Consider the following 12794-nt stretch of genomic DNA (forward strand, 5'->3'; position numbering starts at 1 on the left):
TTACCCCCACCCTCATCCCATAACCACCCACCCCTCCACCACCCCCACCCAATACCTACTTATTTTTTAAAGTTCCTATTTTATTCTTTACCTGAGTTTTATTAATATATATAAACTAATTTTTAATTAAGAGTTAAGGGTATTTTAGTAAACTTACAAGTTATTATACAGTACCATATAGTTAAACCAAACAATACAAATGTTATTAAACCACAACAAACGATACATTCTATCCAAACATTCTGTTCATTAATACAGTCTAATACAATACAACATCATACTGTACCATACCATACTGTAGATTAATGAACCACGGGAAACAACCATCCAAATAGGAGTCCGCGACTTAAGTGACACAAAAAAGATCAATTTGCGAGGTTTTGGGCCGATACAATAATAACTGCGTACTTATCTCATGATGTGAGATAAAAATTAGGAATTAACTTATGTAATAGAGTCGATCCACTAAAGTCTTGAGCAGCGATGTAGGATCAGATCCAATTTGGAACCAAAATAACACAAAAAAAAGAAGTTACAAAAGTAGGTTTCATGCACAGATACCAAACTGTAACTTTTTGGGATTGGTCCTTTCACGCACAGATTCTCTGCATGAAAGAGGCTAGGCTACTTTTTTTTTTTTTTTTTTTGTAAGCTATCAAAATCAAGTTTTTTCCATACTTTGGGCAAAGATTAGTCGTGTTTCAAAACCCCGAAATATCAATATTTTATATAGAACTTAATATATTTTTTTGCGTACAATAACGTCGGCTCATTACATCAAGTATACCTAAATGTTTGGATCGTCGTTTTAGGGGTTGTAAAGTGCCCCGAAATAATTTTTGTTTGTTTGAAACCTTGTCATCTTTAGATTTAAGTGTCATATTTTATACGGCTTTGATTTAAGTGTTTTATTATTTAATCAAGTCGAATGTACAAATAAAAATATTATATTAAAAAATAATTCATCCAACACGAGAGGTTCAAAATAATTCATTGCATTAACTAATACATCATTTTTACAATAACAAAATATTTAAAATAAAACTTCAAGTACGAGAGGCTCTTTTACTCCGAAATGTTCTGCCACCACGAGACATACCTGCACCACCACGGCCTTGTTTCCCACACGAGATGCCAAAAAATGAGAGGCCAAAAAACGTGTTGCCCATACATATGAGGTATATACATTGAAAATAATCCAAATAGAGGGAGGCAAATTTGCATTTTTATGATTGCTAATGGAAACAAATGTTGAATTGTATTTACAGTGGGACGAAAAAAATTGATATATTCCCAAGTTAAATGTTAAATTTGAGTAGCTCTAAACCCTTAACGTTGTGGCATGACCTTAATTAATTTATGTATCATAGAAGATTTGACATAAATAAAAAATAAGAATAGGAGTATAGGCAGAAAACTAGTTGTAAATTGTTAAAACTTTAAATGGTCATAACTTTGCGCTCGGATGTCCGATTTACGCGATTTTTTTTCTACTCAGGGTATTTTTTCGAGTTTGGCTAGGCCGATTTTCCAAAAAACGCCCATTATCCCATTCAATTTGAATTTTCCCCCAAATTGGTGCACGATTTTCATTCTTGCTTGGTGAAAATTTGATGATAAAAAGTAGATTTCAAGATCAAAATCCCGTGGTGATGATGTTTTGAATGTCAATTTCGAGGTTCGAAATTCAATTTATGAAAACGAGTTAGATAGCATTAGTGAACATAATAAAAAATAGTCTACTTTGTTGCTTTCACCAATTTGGCTTGGTAGTTTAGCCTCTCTTTTTTACTTGCTTCTTTTTTATGCCAACAACATTAGATCAAACCTTGGTGGGAGCATTGGATGAGATATATTATACCTTGGTTGAACCTCTCGTATTGGATGAATTATTTTTAAATCTAATATTTTTATTTGTACATTCGACTTGGCTAAATAATAAAACACTTAAATCAAAACCCTATAAAATATGACACTTAGATCTAAAGATGACAAGTTTCCAAACAAACAAAACTTACTTAAGGGCATTACAACCGCTAAAACGACGATCCAAATGTTTAGGTATACTTGATGTAATGAGCCGACGTTATTGTACGCAAAAAATTATATATTAAGTTCTATATAAAATATTGATATTTTGGGGTTTTAAAATACGACTAATCTTTACCCAAAGTATGAAAAAAACGTGATTTTGATAGCTTTTAAAAAAAAAAGTAGCCTAGCATCTTTCACGCACAGAATCTGTGTGTGAAAGGACCAAATTCAAATAGTTACGGTTTGGTCCTTCAGTGCGTGAAACTTACTTTTATAACTTCTTTTTTTTTGTGTTATTTTAGTTTCAATTTTTTTTTTTTTTGGTGTCACTTAAGTCGCGGACTCTCCAAACATAGGGTTAGTAACAGACCAAAGGCCAAGGGAACACTCAAAAGGCTAGGCAAAACAAAGAAAAAATAACCCAATTCTGAATTAGAGCAGTATTGGAGAGATGGAAACAGGGAAAGTAATAGTGGAGAAAGTAAGAGGAAAATCAACAGTTACAAAGTGCTTCTCAAAGTATCCCCTCAAATTCATCATCCCCAGAAAGGTCAGCTTATCAATCATTTCCCCAGTTTGTCACCTAGCATAGCTCAATATGCACTAAAGTTATAATCTTGATTTGTTTATCTCATTTTAATAGGTGGGTTCTTCTGAAAGTGAAGCTGTTTGGATTTACACAATCACTTATGGTGGAGGAATTGTCTCTGTAGGTCATCTGCCCTCCAGAACCCAAAATTGTAAATTTGTTTTAGAAAGGCTTAATACATAGACAGCCCCTTAAATTTCCCAACAAATTCCATTTAGACACTTGAACTGAGGCTTGTTCCAATTGAATGTTGGAATCGAAATAACACGACGTCATGTAGAAGTTAATAATTGCAAGATAAATCAGACAACAAATAGAACTATACTTAAATAAGCATAATATTCTTCCATAGTTTGGTCAATTGACCTACGTATGAAAAACTAATATAAAACACTATAAAAATTGTAGAGAAAAATCTCCCTCTGAATAAAACTCTTGACCCCAAAAGACTATATTGTGGATACTATTGTGTTTTGTGTGAAAGAGACGAATCTTCAATTTATAGAAGTTCGAAACTTTTCCTCCAGGAAAGGATTATTCAAATATGGAACAGATTTTTTCCACCAAGGAAACCTTTTCCATCAAGATTTTTTTTTGAAATAAAACATAATTATGGTAGAATCCAAACAAGATAGGAAAATTCAGGGAAAACCTGACATTGAGCACATAATAAATTGTTCCTATTACACACTTTCACCTCAATTTATTTTTTTAAAACTTCAGTGCGTGTTCTCAATCGTCGATTACATAAATAAGTTAAACACTTAAATATGTCACCTCCTTTAACTATATGCATTTGCCTCAATAAGCCGCAAAACCTCAGTCATATTCCAATTGAGGCTGATGTGTATATTTAAAGGAGATGACATATTTTATGTGGTTAGCGTAACTACCTAATAGACGCTTAAGTGTCTATAAAAACACTTTATTATGTGTTCAGGTGCTCAGTTGGAACAAACCCTAGTTCGAGTATCTAAATGGAATTCGTTGGCAAGTTCAAGGGGCTACTATGTATTAAGCCTTAAGGAAATTGTGGCTGCAAACAGATTTTTTCCCCCTAGAGTTATGCTGATTCGCATTATGGGTTTTATTCATTCAATGTCTATATTTGATTAAAGCTAATTCAATGTGGGTATATGTTTGCTTCCAGGGAGATTCTATAGCATGTGATATTATAGTGGGAGATGGTTGCACCACTGTTTTGACCACTCAAGCTTCTACCAAGGTTATAGTTCTTTGGATTTTTATTATTTACAAATAGATAAGTTCATATCTGTGTGGCCTTTTTAGCTTGTTTCATGTTTTATAGTACAGTAAAATTTCCATTGCAGGTCTATAAAGCTGTGGAATCAAAGTGTTCTGAACAAGTGTTGGAGGTAATGCCATTCTAAGACAATTAAATTATTCTTCTGTGTGTTTATTTAGGTGTATAACTTCTTAATGCATTTGGATAAATCCCAAAAATATGGTACTTGCATAAGGCTGCAAATTCTAAAAGCCATTGCATGCATCCAAAAAAAGAAAAAATAGGTTTTAGTCAGCATGTTATTTCATTGAATTTGATGACGCAGAAAAAGCAAAAGAACCCTATATTTTAGGGAGATAGTCGTAGGACAAGAAGGAAAAGGAAGAAAGGGAAATTGAGAACCTGAAATCAGTGTCAAAATGGTTGAGGTGAAAGTTATGTGTGAATGGAGTCCTTGTTTCTCAGTGTTTGCATTAGTTAATATAGGGAGCTAGCAATCAAATACGATGGGTAGAGTTATGAGCTAACTTTGTCAATATCAGTTCCAAAGAATTTACATTTCAAAAATGTAATAATTGGTAAACAGATGATGAGGTTTGTTGGAGAACATGTAGTAAGTTCTAAAGAGCATATCATTATCTTCGTTTTCTTATTTGTTATTTTGGTTCCTTTTAAGTATCTCATTTGATCCCTAGCTAGCCATCTTAGTAAAAGTGGCTGTTTATGCCATGCAGTAGGCAAGAATAGGAAGCAATGCCTTTTTGGCTGTAATTCCAGATCCAGTGACCTGTTTCTCCACCGCAAAATATTCTCAGAGGCAAGTGTTCAAAGTTATGTCAGACTCAAGTTTGCTTATTGTCGATTGGATAACTAGTGGCCGTCATGAAAGAGGAGAAAAATGGGATTTTGATCTTTATAAGAGCACGAATCACATCTTTCATGATGGTGATGAACCTTTATTCCTTGATACAGTAAGTTTCTTCCTTTTATCAGTCTGTATTTTTTATTTAATGTGTAGAAAATACTATATATTCCTTATAAAGTATAACTTTATCAGTTGTTTCAATCTACTATTTCCATAGCTAGAAACATAGATAGTCACATCAGTAGGAGTTTCCCTTTTTAGATAACTGGAATAAACTTCGTGGTTTTTGCCTTTAACCTGTCCATCACTTCTTTTATTGCCTGTATTTCATGTTAGAGTTTTATTTATTTTTCCCCTTCAATCTTGGCTCTATCTTACGTAACCTGCTATGTATAGCGATCTTAGCATCATCTAAATTAAGAGTGTCAACAAGGACTGGATATTCCTTGCAGATGGCCCCTGGATGGTTGTAACCCTGCACAATCTGATATGTCGAGTACTGACATAACAAGGAATCAAAAGCAAAAGAACATGGTATCATGATTTGTTAACAGGAAAGCCTTAAAGAAGAAGAAAAAAAAAAAAAAAAAAAAAAAGAAGCAGCTAAACGTTTTCAACAATGGTATAAGAAAAAACTTACAAAGAATAATTCTCTCCCTTGTGCTATGCTTTCTCAGAGAGACTTACAAAATCGTTTCCAAATTGCTCGCAGAGAGACTTAAGGCAGGTATTAGCAAGTTGGTCTCTCCTAATCAAAATGCTTTCATGAAAGGAAGACAAATAGCTGATGCTTCCCTGGTAGCAAATGAGAGTCTAGATAATCTGTTTAGGAGAAAGAAAAAAGGTGTGGCTTGCAAGCTTGATTTAGAGAAGGCTTACTGTATTTGTTGAAGTTGATGAATTTTGGTGAGAAATGGACAGATTGGATAAGATTTTTCATCTCGACAGTGAAGTTTTCCATTTTAATCAATGGTAACCCTCAAGGTTTCAGCTCGCAAAGAGGAATCAGACAGGGGATCCTCTCTCACCTTATCTTTTTGTTTTGGTAATGGAAATCCTCAGCAACATGTTGAGGAAGGCAGAATCTCTAGGTTGGATGAGGGGGCTCAAAATCGGCAGAAATGACCAGGAGGGTATGATAATAATACATTGTATGCTGATTATTCTCTCTTGTTTTGTGAAGCTGATAGAGATCATATTCTACATTTGAGAGGGGTTCTGCTTTGTTTTGAGGCAATCACTGGGCTAAGAGTTAACCTGGCTAAAAGTAGCATGTTTAGCATAAATGTTGATGAGAATATAGAAGAGCTGGTAGACATTCTGGGTTGTAAAGTAGAGAAGTTTCCTACTGTCTATTTGGGGCTGCCTTTAGGGGCAAAAAGAAAGGACAATAGCATTTGGCAAGGGGTCATTGATAGGTGCAAGAATAAGCTCACTCCATGGAAAAAACAATACCTATCTTTTGGGGGCAGGCTGATTCTTATTAACAGTGTCTTGGATGAGATTCCTACATACACTATATCTTTTGTTCAGTATGCCTACAACAGTTGAAAGGAAATTAGACTCTATAGGAGAAACTTTCTGTGGGATGGAAACTCAAACAGAAAAAAGACTCATCTGATCAAGTGGCAAATGGTTATTAAAGAGAAGAAGGATGGTGAACTGGGGGTAAGGAATCTGAAAATACATAATAAGAGTTTACTTTTTAAATGGCTCTGGAGATATAGTAAGGGAGGTGATGAGACTTGGCAGCAAGTTTTGGATGCTATATATGGTGCAAAGGTAGGGTGGAAACAAAATCCTTCACAATTGAAAAGTTGTGGGGGAATCTGGAAGATGATTAGTAGTTGGTGGGATGAATTTCTACAGTTCACTATATCGGAAGTGGGAAATGGTAGGCGGATTAAATTTTGGATGGACACATGGTGTGGAAATGAGAGCTTCAAGAGCAGGTTTCCAGACTTGTTCAACTGTGCTTTGAATAAAGAGGGTTATATTGTAGAATTTAATTCAGCAACTGGATGGAGTGTTACTTTTAGAAGAAATCTAAATGATTGGGAAATAGACAGTTTTTGCCAACTACTTCAACAATTGAACTCATGCTCAATAGAACAAGACAGAGCAGACAGGCTAGTTTGGGTCAACATCAATGATAAGGTATTCTCAGTCAATAACTGCTACAAAATGTTGTTGCAACAGTTTAGTCAAGGAATCCCTAACTGGCCATGGAAGATGATTTGGAAAACCAAAGCACCTACGAAAGCAGCTTTTTTTGGTTGGTTAGCAGCTAGGGATGCTTGCCAAACACAGTACAAGTTACAAAGGAGAGTTTTTTCCTTGTGTCGTAGATGCTATTTCTGCAATTCAGAGGAGGAAACAGTTGAACATCTTTTCTTGCATTGCAGATTTTCAAGTCAATGTTGGGAACTTTTCTTTAGCATAATGGGCATATCTTTGGTGTTACCAGAGAAAATTAGTAGCCTGTTGGAAGTGTGGCAATCTCAGGAGGTTAAAAAGAGCTTAAAACCAATATGGAGAACTATTCCCAATTGCATAATGTGGACCTTATGGCTGGAAAGAAACAAGGCATGCTTTGATGGAAAGAAGTTACAGATTTCTAGAGTACAAAACAAATGCATTTAAAAATCTGTACTTTTGGTGTAATAGCAGTACTATAGATAGCATGGAGAAGTATTTGAACTTTTTACACTTGCTAGGAGATAATATGTAATATGGATTAAAGAGTTTGCTGCTAGGTCCTGTACTTTTTTTCCGTACCAACTTGGTACTTTCTTAATAAAATCTTTACTTATCAAAAAAAAAAAAAAAAAAAGAAGCTCCTATTCTTCTCTTACTGGTGTTGTAGATAACATTGCTTGGAGATTTTCAATGGTTCCATTGAGCTTCTTGTAGTTTTTCCTAATTTTGCCTCATAATGCCTTTTGCTAAATGATATATCATATCTCTTCTCCATTTTCCAACTAAGCTCTACTAGATTTAGCCCAAAAATGTGTTATATCAACCCCAACATCTCCACCCTAGACACTTCCCTGCCTTTTAGCTGGAACCCTGATGTCTGTTCTCTACGCTTGTCGCTCTACTAGATTTATTCCATAAATGTGTTATATTATACCTCAATAACACGGAACCAACCTTTCATTTTGAGCATGACTCATGATGTTCCCATTCCATCTCCATAAGGGTCTTAGCCTAAGTTGTTTGGACTCGGGTGCAGGTATCCTATACGGGTGCGGATCTAAAGGTCAGTTTTTTCATCATATAAATTTTAGGATTTCAGTGTATGGATCCAAGTCGGGATACGGGTGTTGGGATACGACCAATAAATGTATATTACGACATATAGAGTATATGTCTCGATTAATTAAAGCTATTGAACTCAAACTAATAAAAGTTATTATTTTAAACACCTATATTTCATTCATAAGATATCTCGTGTAATAGCAAAACATTCTCTTACTTTATATAGCTCCCCAAATTTAAACCAAATACCCAATCAATCTATACTTCTCGGTCACAGATGTAGTCAAAGTACCTAAATTCAGTTTACCAAATCCGGTGTGCATCCCACACCCACACCCACACCCACACCCACACCACACCCACACCCATGTTGTCTCGACACGGGTGTGGCAAGGATTTTGTAGAGTACGAGCAACATAGATCTTAGCCACTAATGAATATCACTTAGTCCATTGCATATCCATGAGTGCTCCTTTTACCAATAGGCAATCTCCGTCACACTGATCTTCTATTTCAACTTAGATATTTAGAGCGACTCATCTGAACATCATGTTTTTTTCATGTCATGCTTCAGCCTTTAACCGTTTTACTTTTAATCAGATATTGTTAGAACAAGGAACAGATGCAGGTCTTGCTGAGCGTATGCAAGACTATCAAGTGATCGCGATGGTGATATTATTGGGGTATGTATAGGTTACTCACCTGGTACTTAAAGTATTCTTCACTCCCCCATTGTCATTCTTTTTCTCATTCCTTGTGTAATTTTTACCTTTTAAGCTAGCATTCATCTGTTTTGCGAAAAAGGAGGTTGCTCTAACCTATGAATCTTTCTTACTTGTTTGCAGGCCAAAGTTGAAGCATGTCCAAAACCAAATCCAGGAAGATGTAAAGAAAATAATGTCTCAAAGTTTACACATGATTACAATTGGTTCAAGACAGTACACTAGTAGACATAATGATCATCACTTGACCAAACCAAGTTTCCTTGCTTCGTGCAGCGTATTTGGTCCAAAGGTATCATACATCAACACCTACTCCATATCTGTAGTTGCCTTGCTGGGGCAGGACCTGTGCATTTCACGCTAGTGTTTGAGCACATCAATTACTCCATCCGTCCCAACTTATGTGGCACCGTTTGACCAGGCACAAAGTTTTAAAAGAAAGGAACACTTCTGAAATTTGTGGTCTAAAACAAACCTTAGGCATTTGTGTGGTTGTAAATCATTTAATTAATGGTAAAAGGGGAATTTTAAAGTTAAGTTGTTTCTAATTATAGAAAGGTGACATTCTTTTATGGACAGACTAAAAAGGAAAGTGTGTCACATAAATTGGGACGGAGGGAGTAGGTCTTTCTGCAAATAAGACTAATCATTGCTCTCAATACACCACTCCTATAAATTTGAGACAGTTATCTATTCAATCTGTTAATTGCTTTAACAACCAAGTCAACCCCAAAATATTTCAACTCGGATCGTGCATGTGTTGCTTTCATTATCATTTGATTTATTTTGTAGTTTTCTTGTCCTCTTTTTTTTTTTTTTTCCCCCCTTCACTTATTGGCCCCCTCTCCATGTTGGTCTTTCAAGACTTCAAAAATATCTGACCCATAATGCTTTAGTTGCTATTCCCTCTGTTTGACACATCTACTATTTGGAGAGTCAAAGAGGTTCTTCTTTGACCACAACAACAACAACAACATACCCAGTATAATCCTACCAGGTGTGGTCTGGGAAGTGTAGAGTGTACGCAGACCTTATCCCTACCTTGTAAAGGTAGAGAGGCTGGTTCCGACAGACCCTCGGCAGGTTCTTTGACCACGTTTTTCTTTAATATTTTTTCAATATTTTGCACACTATAGCTTACCGAAGACATGACCCTAGATAGGAGAATATGGAGGCGAGGATTAGGGTAGAAGATTAGTAGGTAGTCGAGGTATCATTATTATTACTCTCCTAAATTTTTATTCTTTGATTTTATTGTTTCCTCATGTTTCCTTTGCTTCGGTTGCAGTATTATTTGTTGTTGCTACTGACTACTCTTCTCTTCGTCTTTATTTTTTGCATGACTTCTTCACCACTGTATTTCCTTTGTATACTTGATTTTGATCTGCTTTACTTGAGCTAAGGGTATCATCAGAAACTGCCTCTCTACCTTCCCAAGGTAGGGTTAAGGCTGCGTACACACCACCCTCCTCAGACCCTAATGGGATTACACTGGGTATGTTGTTGTAGTATTTTTTTCAATATTTGACTTACTATTTTGATGTATAGTACTTTTTATGCTGTTTCCAAATAGACAAATTTTATTTCCAAAAACTATCCAGACATAGATTCACATAAAAATTAAGTACTTCTACCTTTGTACTCCGAACCATGCCAGACAAGGTGGAACAGAGGGAGTTTTCCACTAACTCCCAATTTTGCTGTTACGGGCTGTATACTGTTTTAATCGCAGAAATATGATATCGGTAACAGTACCATCACCATAATTTTATCTCTGTTAGACATCCTGTTTTGGACCTTTTGTTTACCACATTTTATTTCTTTTCATACCGTGGCATTTGATAAAGGTATTGCTTACTACCATCAAGAAATAAATACTTTGCAGAACGGTACTGTATCTGAACTTGCTCTTCTCATGCTATTAATTGTTGTTGAAAATAAAAACTGTGAACCGTTTTGAAGTGCAAACCAGAACTCACTTCCATGTTATTCTTCATAAGGGATTTTTCTTGCAGGGAATTGGTGTTGTTACTCGAATAGCTGCCATGACAACTGAATCAGTCTACAATTTTCTGCAACATCAGTTGTCCAGTATGGAGCCACTACTTGGTGTCTGTCCATATTCTTAAGCAAGTCAATAAGCATTTTCCTGTTCACTCAAATGCCATTCAAGTATGATCCTGTCCATTTGGTCAATACCCATTTGCCCATTTTGTTTGTAATCCTCGTATCTGGAGAAAGTTGTTTTTTTTTCCGAATGGAGAAAGTTAATTCAATTCTAGTTCTGCATCTGAATTGAGAACCAGCATTACTGTTTGTGTCTTGTTTTTGTACCATTTGCATAATAGGCCAGCATGGAAATAATGGAAGATCTTTTGTTTGGAACTAGTTGAAAGGAACTTGTTCACTAGAATTTTTCTCAAAGTGCAAAAACAAATTATTTGGAACTAAATCCAGGAGAATACTTTTTTTTTTCCTTGAGTTGGTTGCTCAATATCATTGTACTTTTCTATTAGTTCCTTTTGTTTCACTGAGCTTTGACGTGTATTAAGAGTGTCTATTTTCACTAACATGATCATCCTAGTTGCAGGTTTGGAATAACTTTTCTTTTCCGATATAAGGAGGAAAGTTCTCACTGTAAACTGTCCCGGCTAGGTTTGCCGTGGATGGATCACCAGCTTTTGAACATGGGACAACGATTAAGGTGGTTACTGTTTATCGAGATGGAGAATAACTGTGCCAGATCAAGAATATTAAAATGATGTCATATCAACAGGTCATAACATTCAACGTGAATTGAAAAGTCTTATTTGGGGCACATCATGTATCCTGTAATTTCATTGTGAATCTTTCCCCAGCAAGAAATGAATCTTTGAATTAAGGAGTGGGGTGCAACTCAAATTTACAAATTGATCATTTCTGTATTTAGAGCTTTGGGAATTTGAATTTCTCTTCTTTCCAGCTGCAAAAATGTTGCCTCTTGTTTTCTTTTCCTGAGAATGTATCTTAGGTAATTCGTAGTTATATGGCCTTCCAGTAAATGTCTCTGATTTTGTTTTGTCTTTTCAATTTTTTTGGTATGTTTTCGACCTTTTAAAGCATGATATATTAATGACTGGTAGAGGACAAGAAGTATTCATTGAAAGCGATGGAACACTCCTTTATTGATCAAAAATTAAATTATGTGATTCTGTAAGCATTACCTCAAAAAAGTTCTTCAATGTTTTCTTGCATATTCTAGTAACTAGTGAAAATCTCCGCACTTCGCGCGGTTACAAATATATATTTCTTAAGTATAAAACAAAACAAAAAAAATATAAATATATATAACTTTTTCTATTTGTACAGACATTGGTTGGTTCCTAAATTTAGCATAAAATGTTTATACTACCAAGGAAATGAGAATTAAATATAAATGTGTAAAAAGTAGAGAGACCACATGAGCGCAAAATTCGTGTGTTTACTTGGACAAAAAGAAAAAAAAATACAGAGAAAAAAAAACACAAAAAGAAAATAAGACATATCACTTGTTTGTTTGCCTCGAGACTCTCCTGGTGTATCTATGTGGAATCAAAATTTAAAATACCAAAACTCATAAGAAAAAATTGAGAAGATCAAATTTAAAAAAAAAAAAAATCAAAAATTTTCAAAATTCAAAATGCTACTACTGATAAGAATGATAATCACCTCATGATTAACAAAATTAAAAGGGAAAAATAAAAGCAATAGTTGTGGAGATTTAGAGTGACACAAGGATAATAAAATCATTGATGTAAAACGAATAGTTCGTCTAAATATGTTATTCTTGCAGTTAAGTGGCTGTTACTTTGGACAAACTTTGGACAACGACTTTGGGCGTGGACAGTCAATTTCACCAAAAGTTCTAAAATAATTTATTTTCTATTTTCTTGCTTTCACTCCTAAAATCTCTTACTTCCCCTCTTTGCTTTCTTGACCCAGCATATCTAATTATGCATACCTGCAAAATGATTAAAAGATCTTATTCTTACAATTTTTGAATTGTGGTTTTAGTTTTCTCACTTAGGTTCAGAATTCAATTTTAACAACTATTTTTAA

At 34.9% G+C, this 12794-nt stretch overlaps 1 protein-coding gene across 3 annotated transcripts; it reads left to right on the forward strand.

The window, feature by feature from the left end:
• The first annotated feature begins 2376 nt into the window (after positions 1–2376).
• On the forward strand, positions 2377–11781 carry LOC132050166 (urease accessory protein D). Of its 3 annotated transcripts, none has more exons than XM_059441258.1 (8): positions 2377–2584; positions 2678–2743; positions 3774–3848; positions 3955–3999; positions 4607–4840; positions 8596–8678; positions 8841–9009; positions 10733–11781. In XM_059441258.1, exons 1-8 carry the CDS (start codon positions 2486–2488, stop codon positions 10844–10846), a joined length of 885 nt encoding a protein of 294 aa, XP_059297241.1. In that variant the 5' UTR covers positions 2377–2485; the 3' UTR covers positions 10847–11781. The 3 variants fall into 3 exon arrangements, with proteins under 3 accessions (XP_059297241.1, XP_059297243.1, XP_059297242.1); XM_059441260.1 differs by having other exon boundaries at positions 4685–4840; XM_059441259.1 differs by lacking the exon at positions 10733–11781 and adding an exon at positions 9654–10365.
• Positions 11782–12794: the final 1013 nt, after the last annotated feature.

This window comes from Lycium ferocissimum, chromosome 3, assembly GCF_029784015.1.
Source record: "Lycium ferocissimum isolate CSIRO_LF1 chromosome 3, AGI_CSIRO_Lferr_CH_V1, whole genome shotgun sequence".
NCBI lineage: Eukaryota > Viridiplantae > Streptophyta > Magnoliopsida > Solanales > Solanaceae > Lycium > Lycium ferocissimum.

What these genes read in the sequence shown, in the direction of transcription:
- LOC132050166 (XM_059441258.1), top strand. Translation starts at nt 2,486, where the DNA reads ATGGAAACAGGGAAAGTAATAGTGGAGAAAGTAAGAGGAAAATCAACA. An exon ending in ATGGTGGAGGAATTGTCTCT is followed by an intron (nt 2,744 to 3,773) that starts GTAGGTCATCTG and finishes GTTTGCTTCCAG; the next exon opens with GGAGATTCTATAGCATGTGA. An exon ending in CCACTCAAGCTTCTACCAAG is followed by an intron (nt 3,849 to 3,954) that starts GTTATAGTTCTT and finishes TTTCCATTGCAG; the next exon opens with GTCTATAAAGCTGTGGAATC.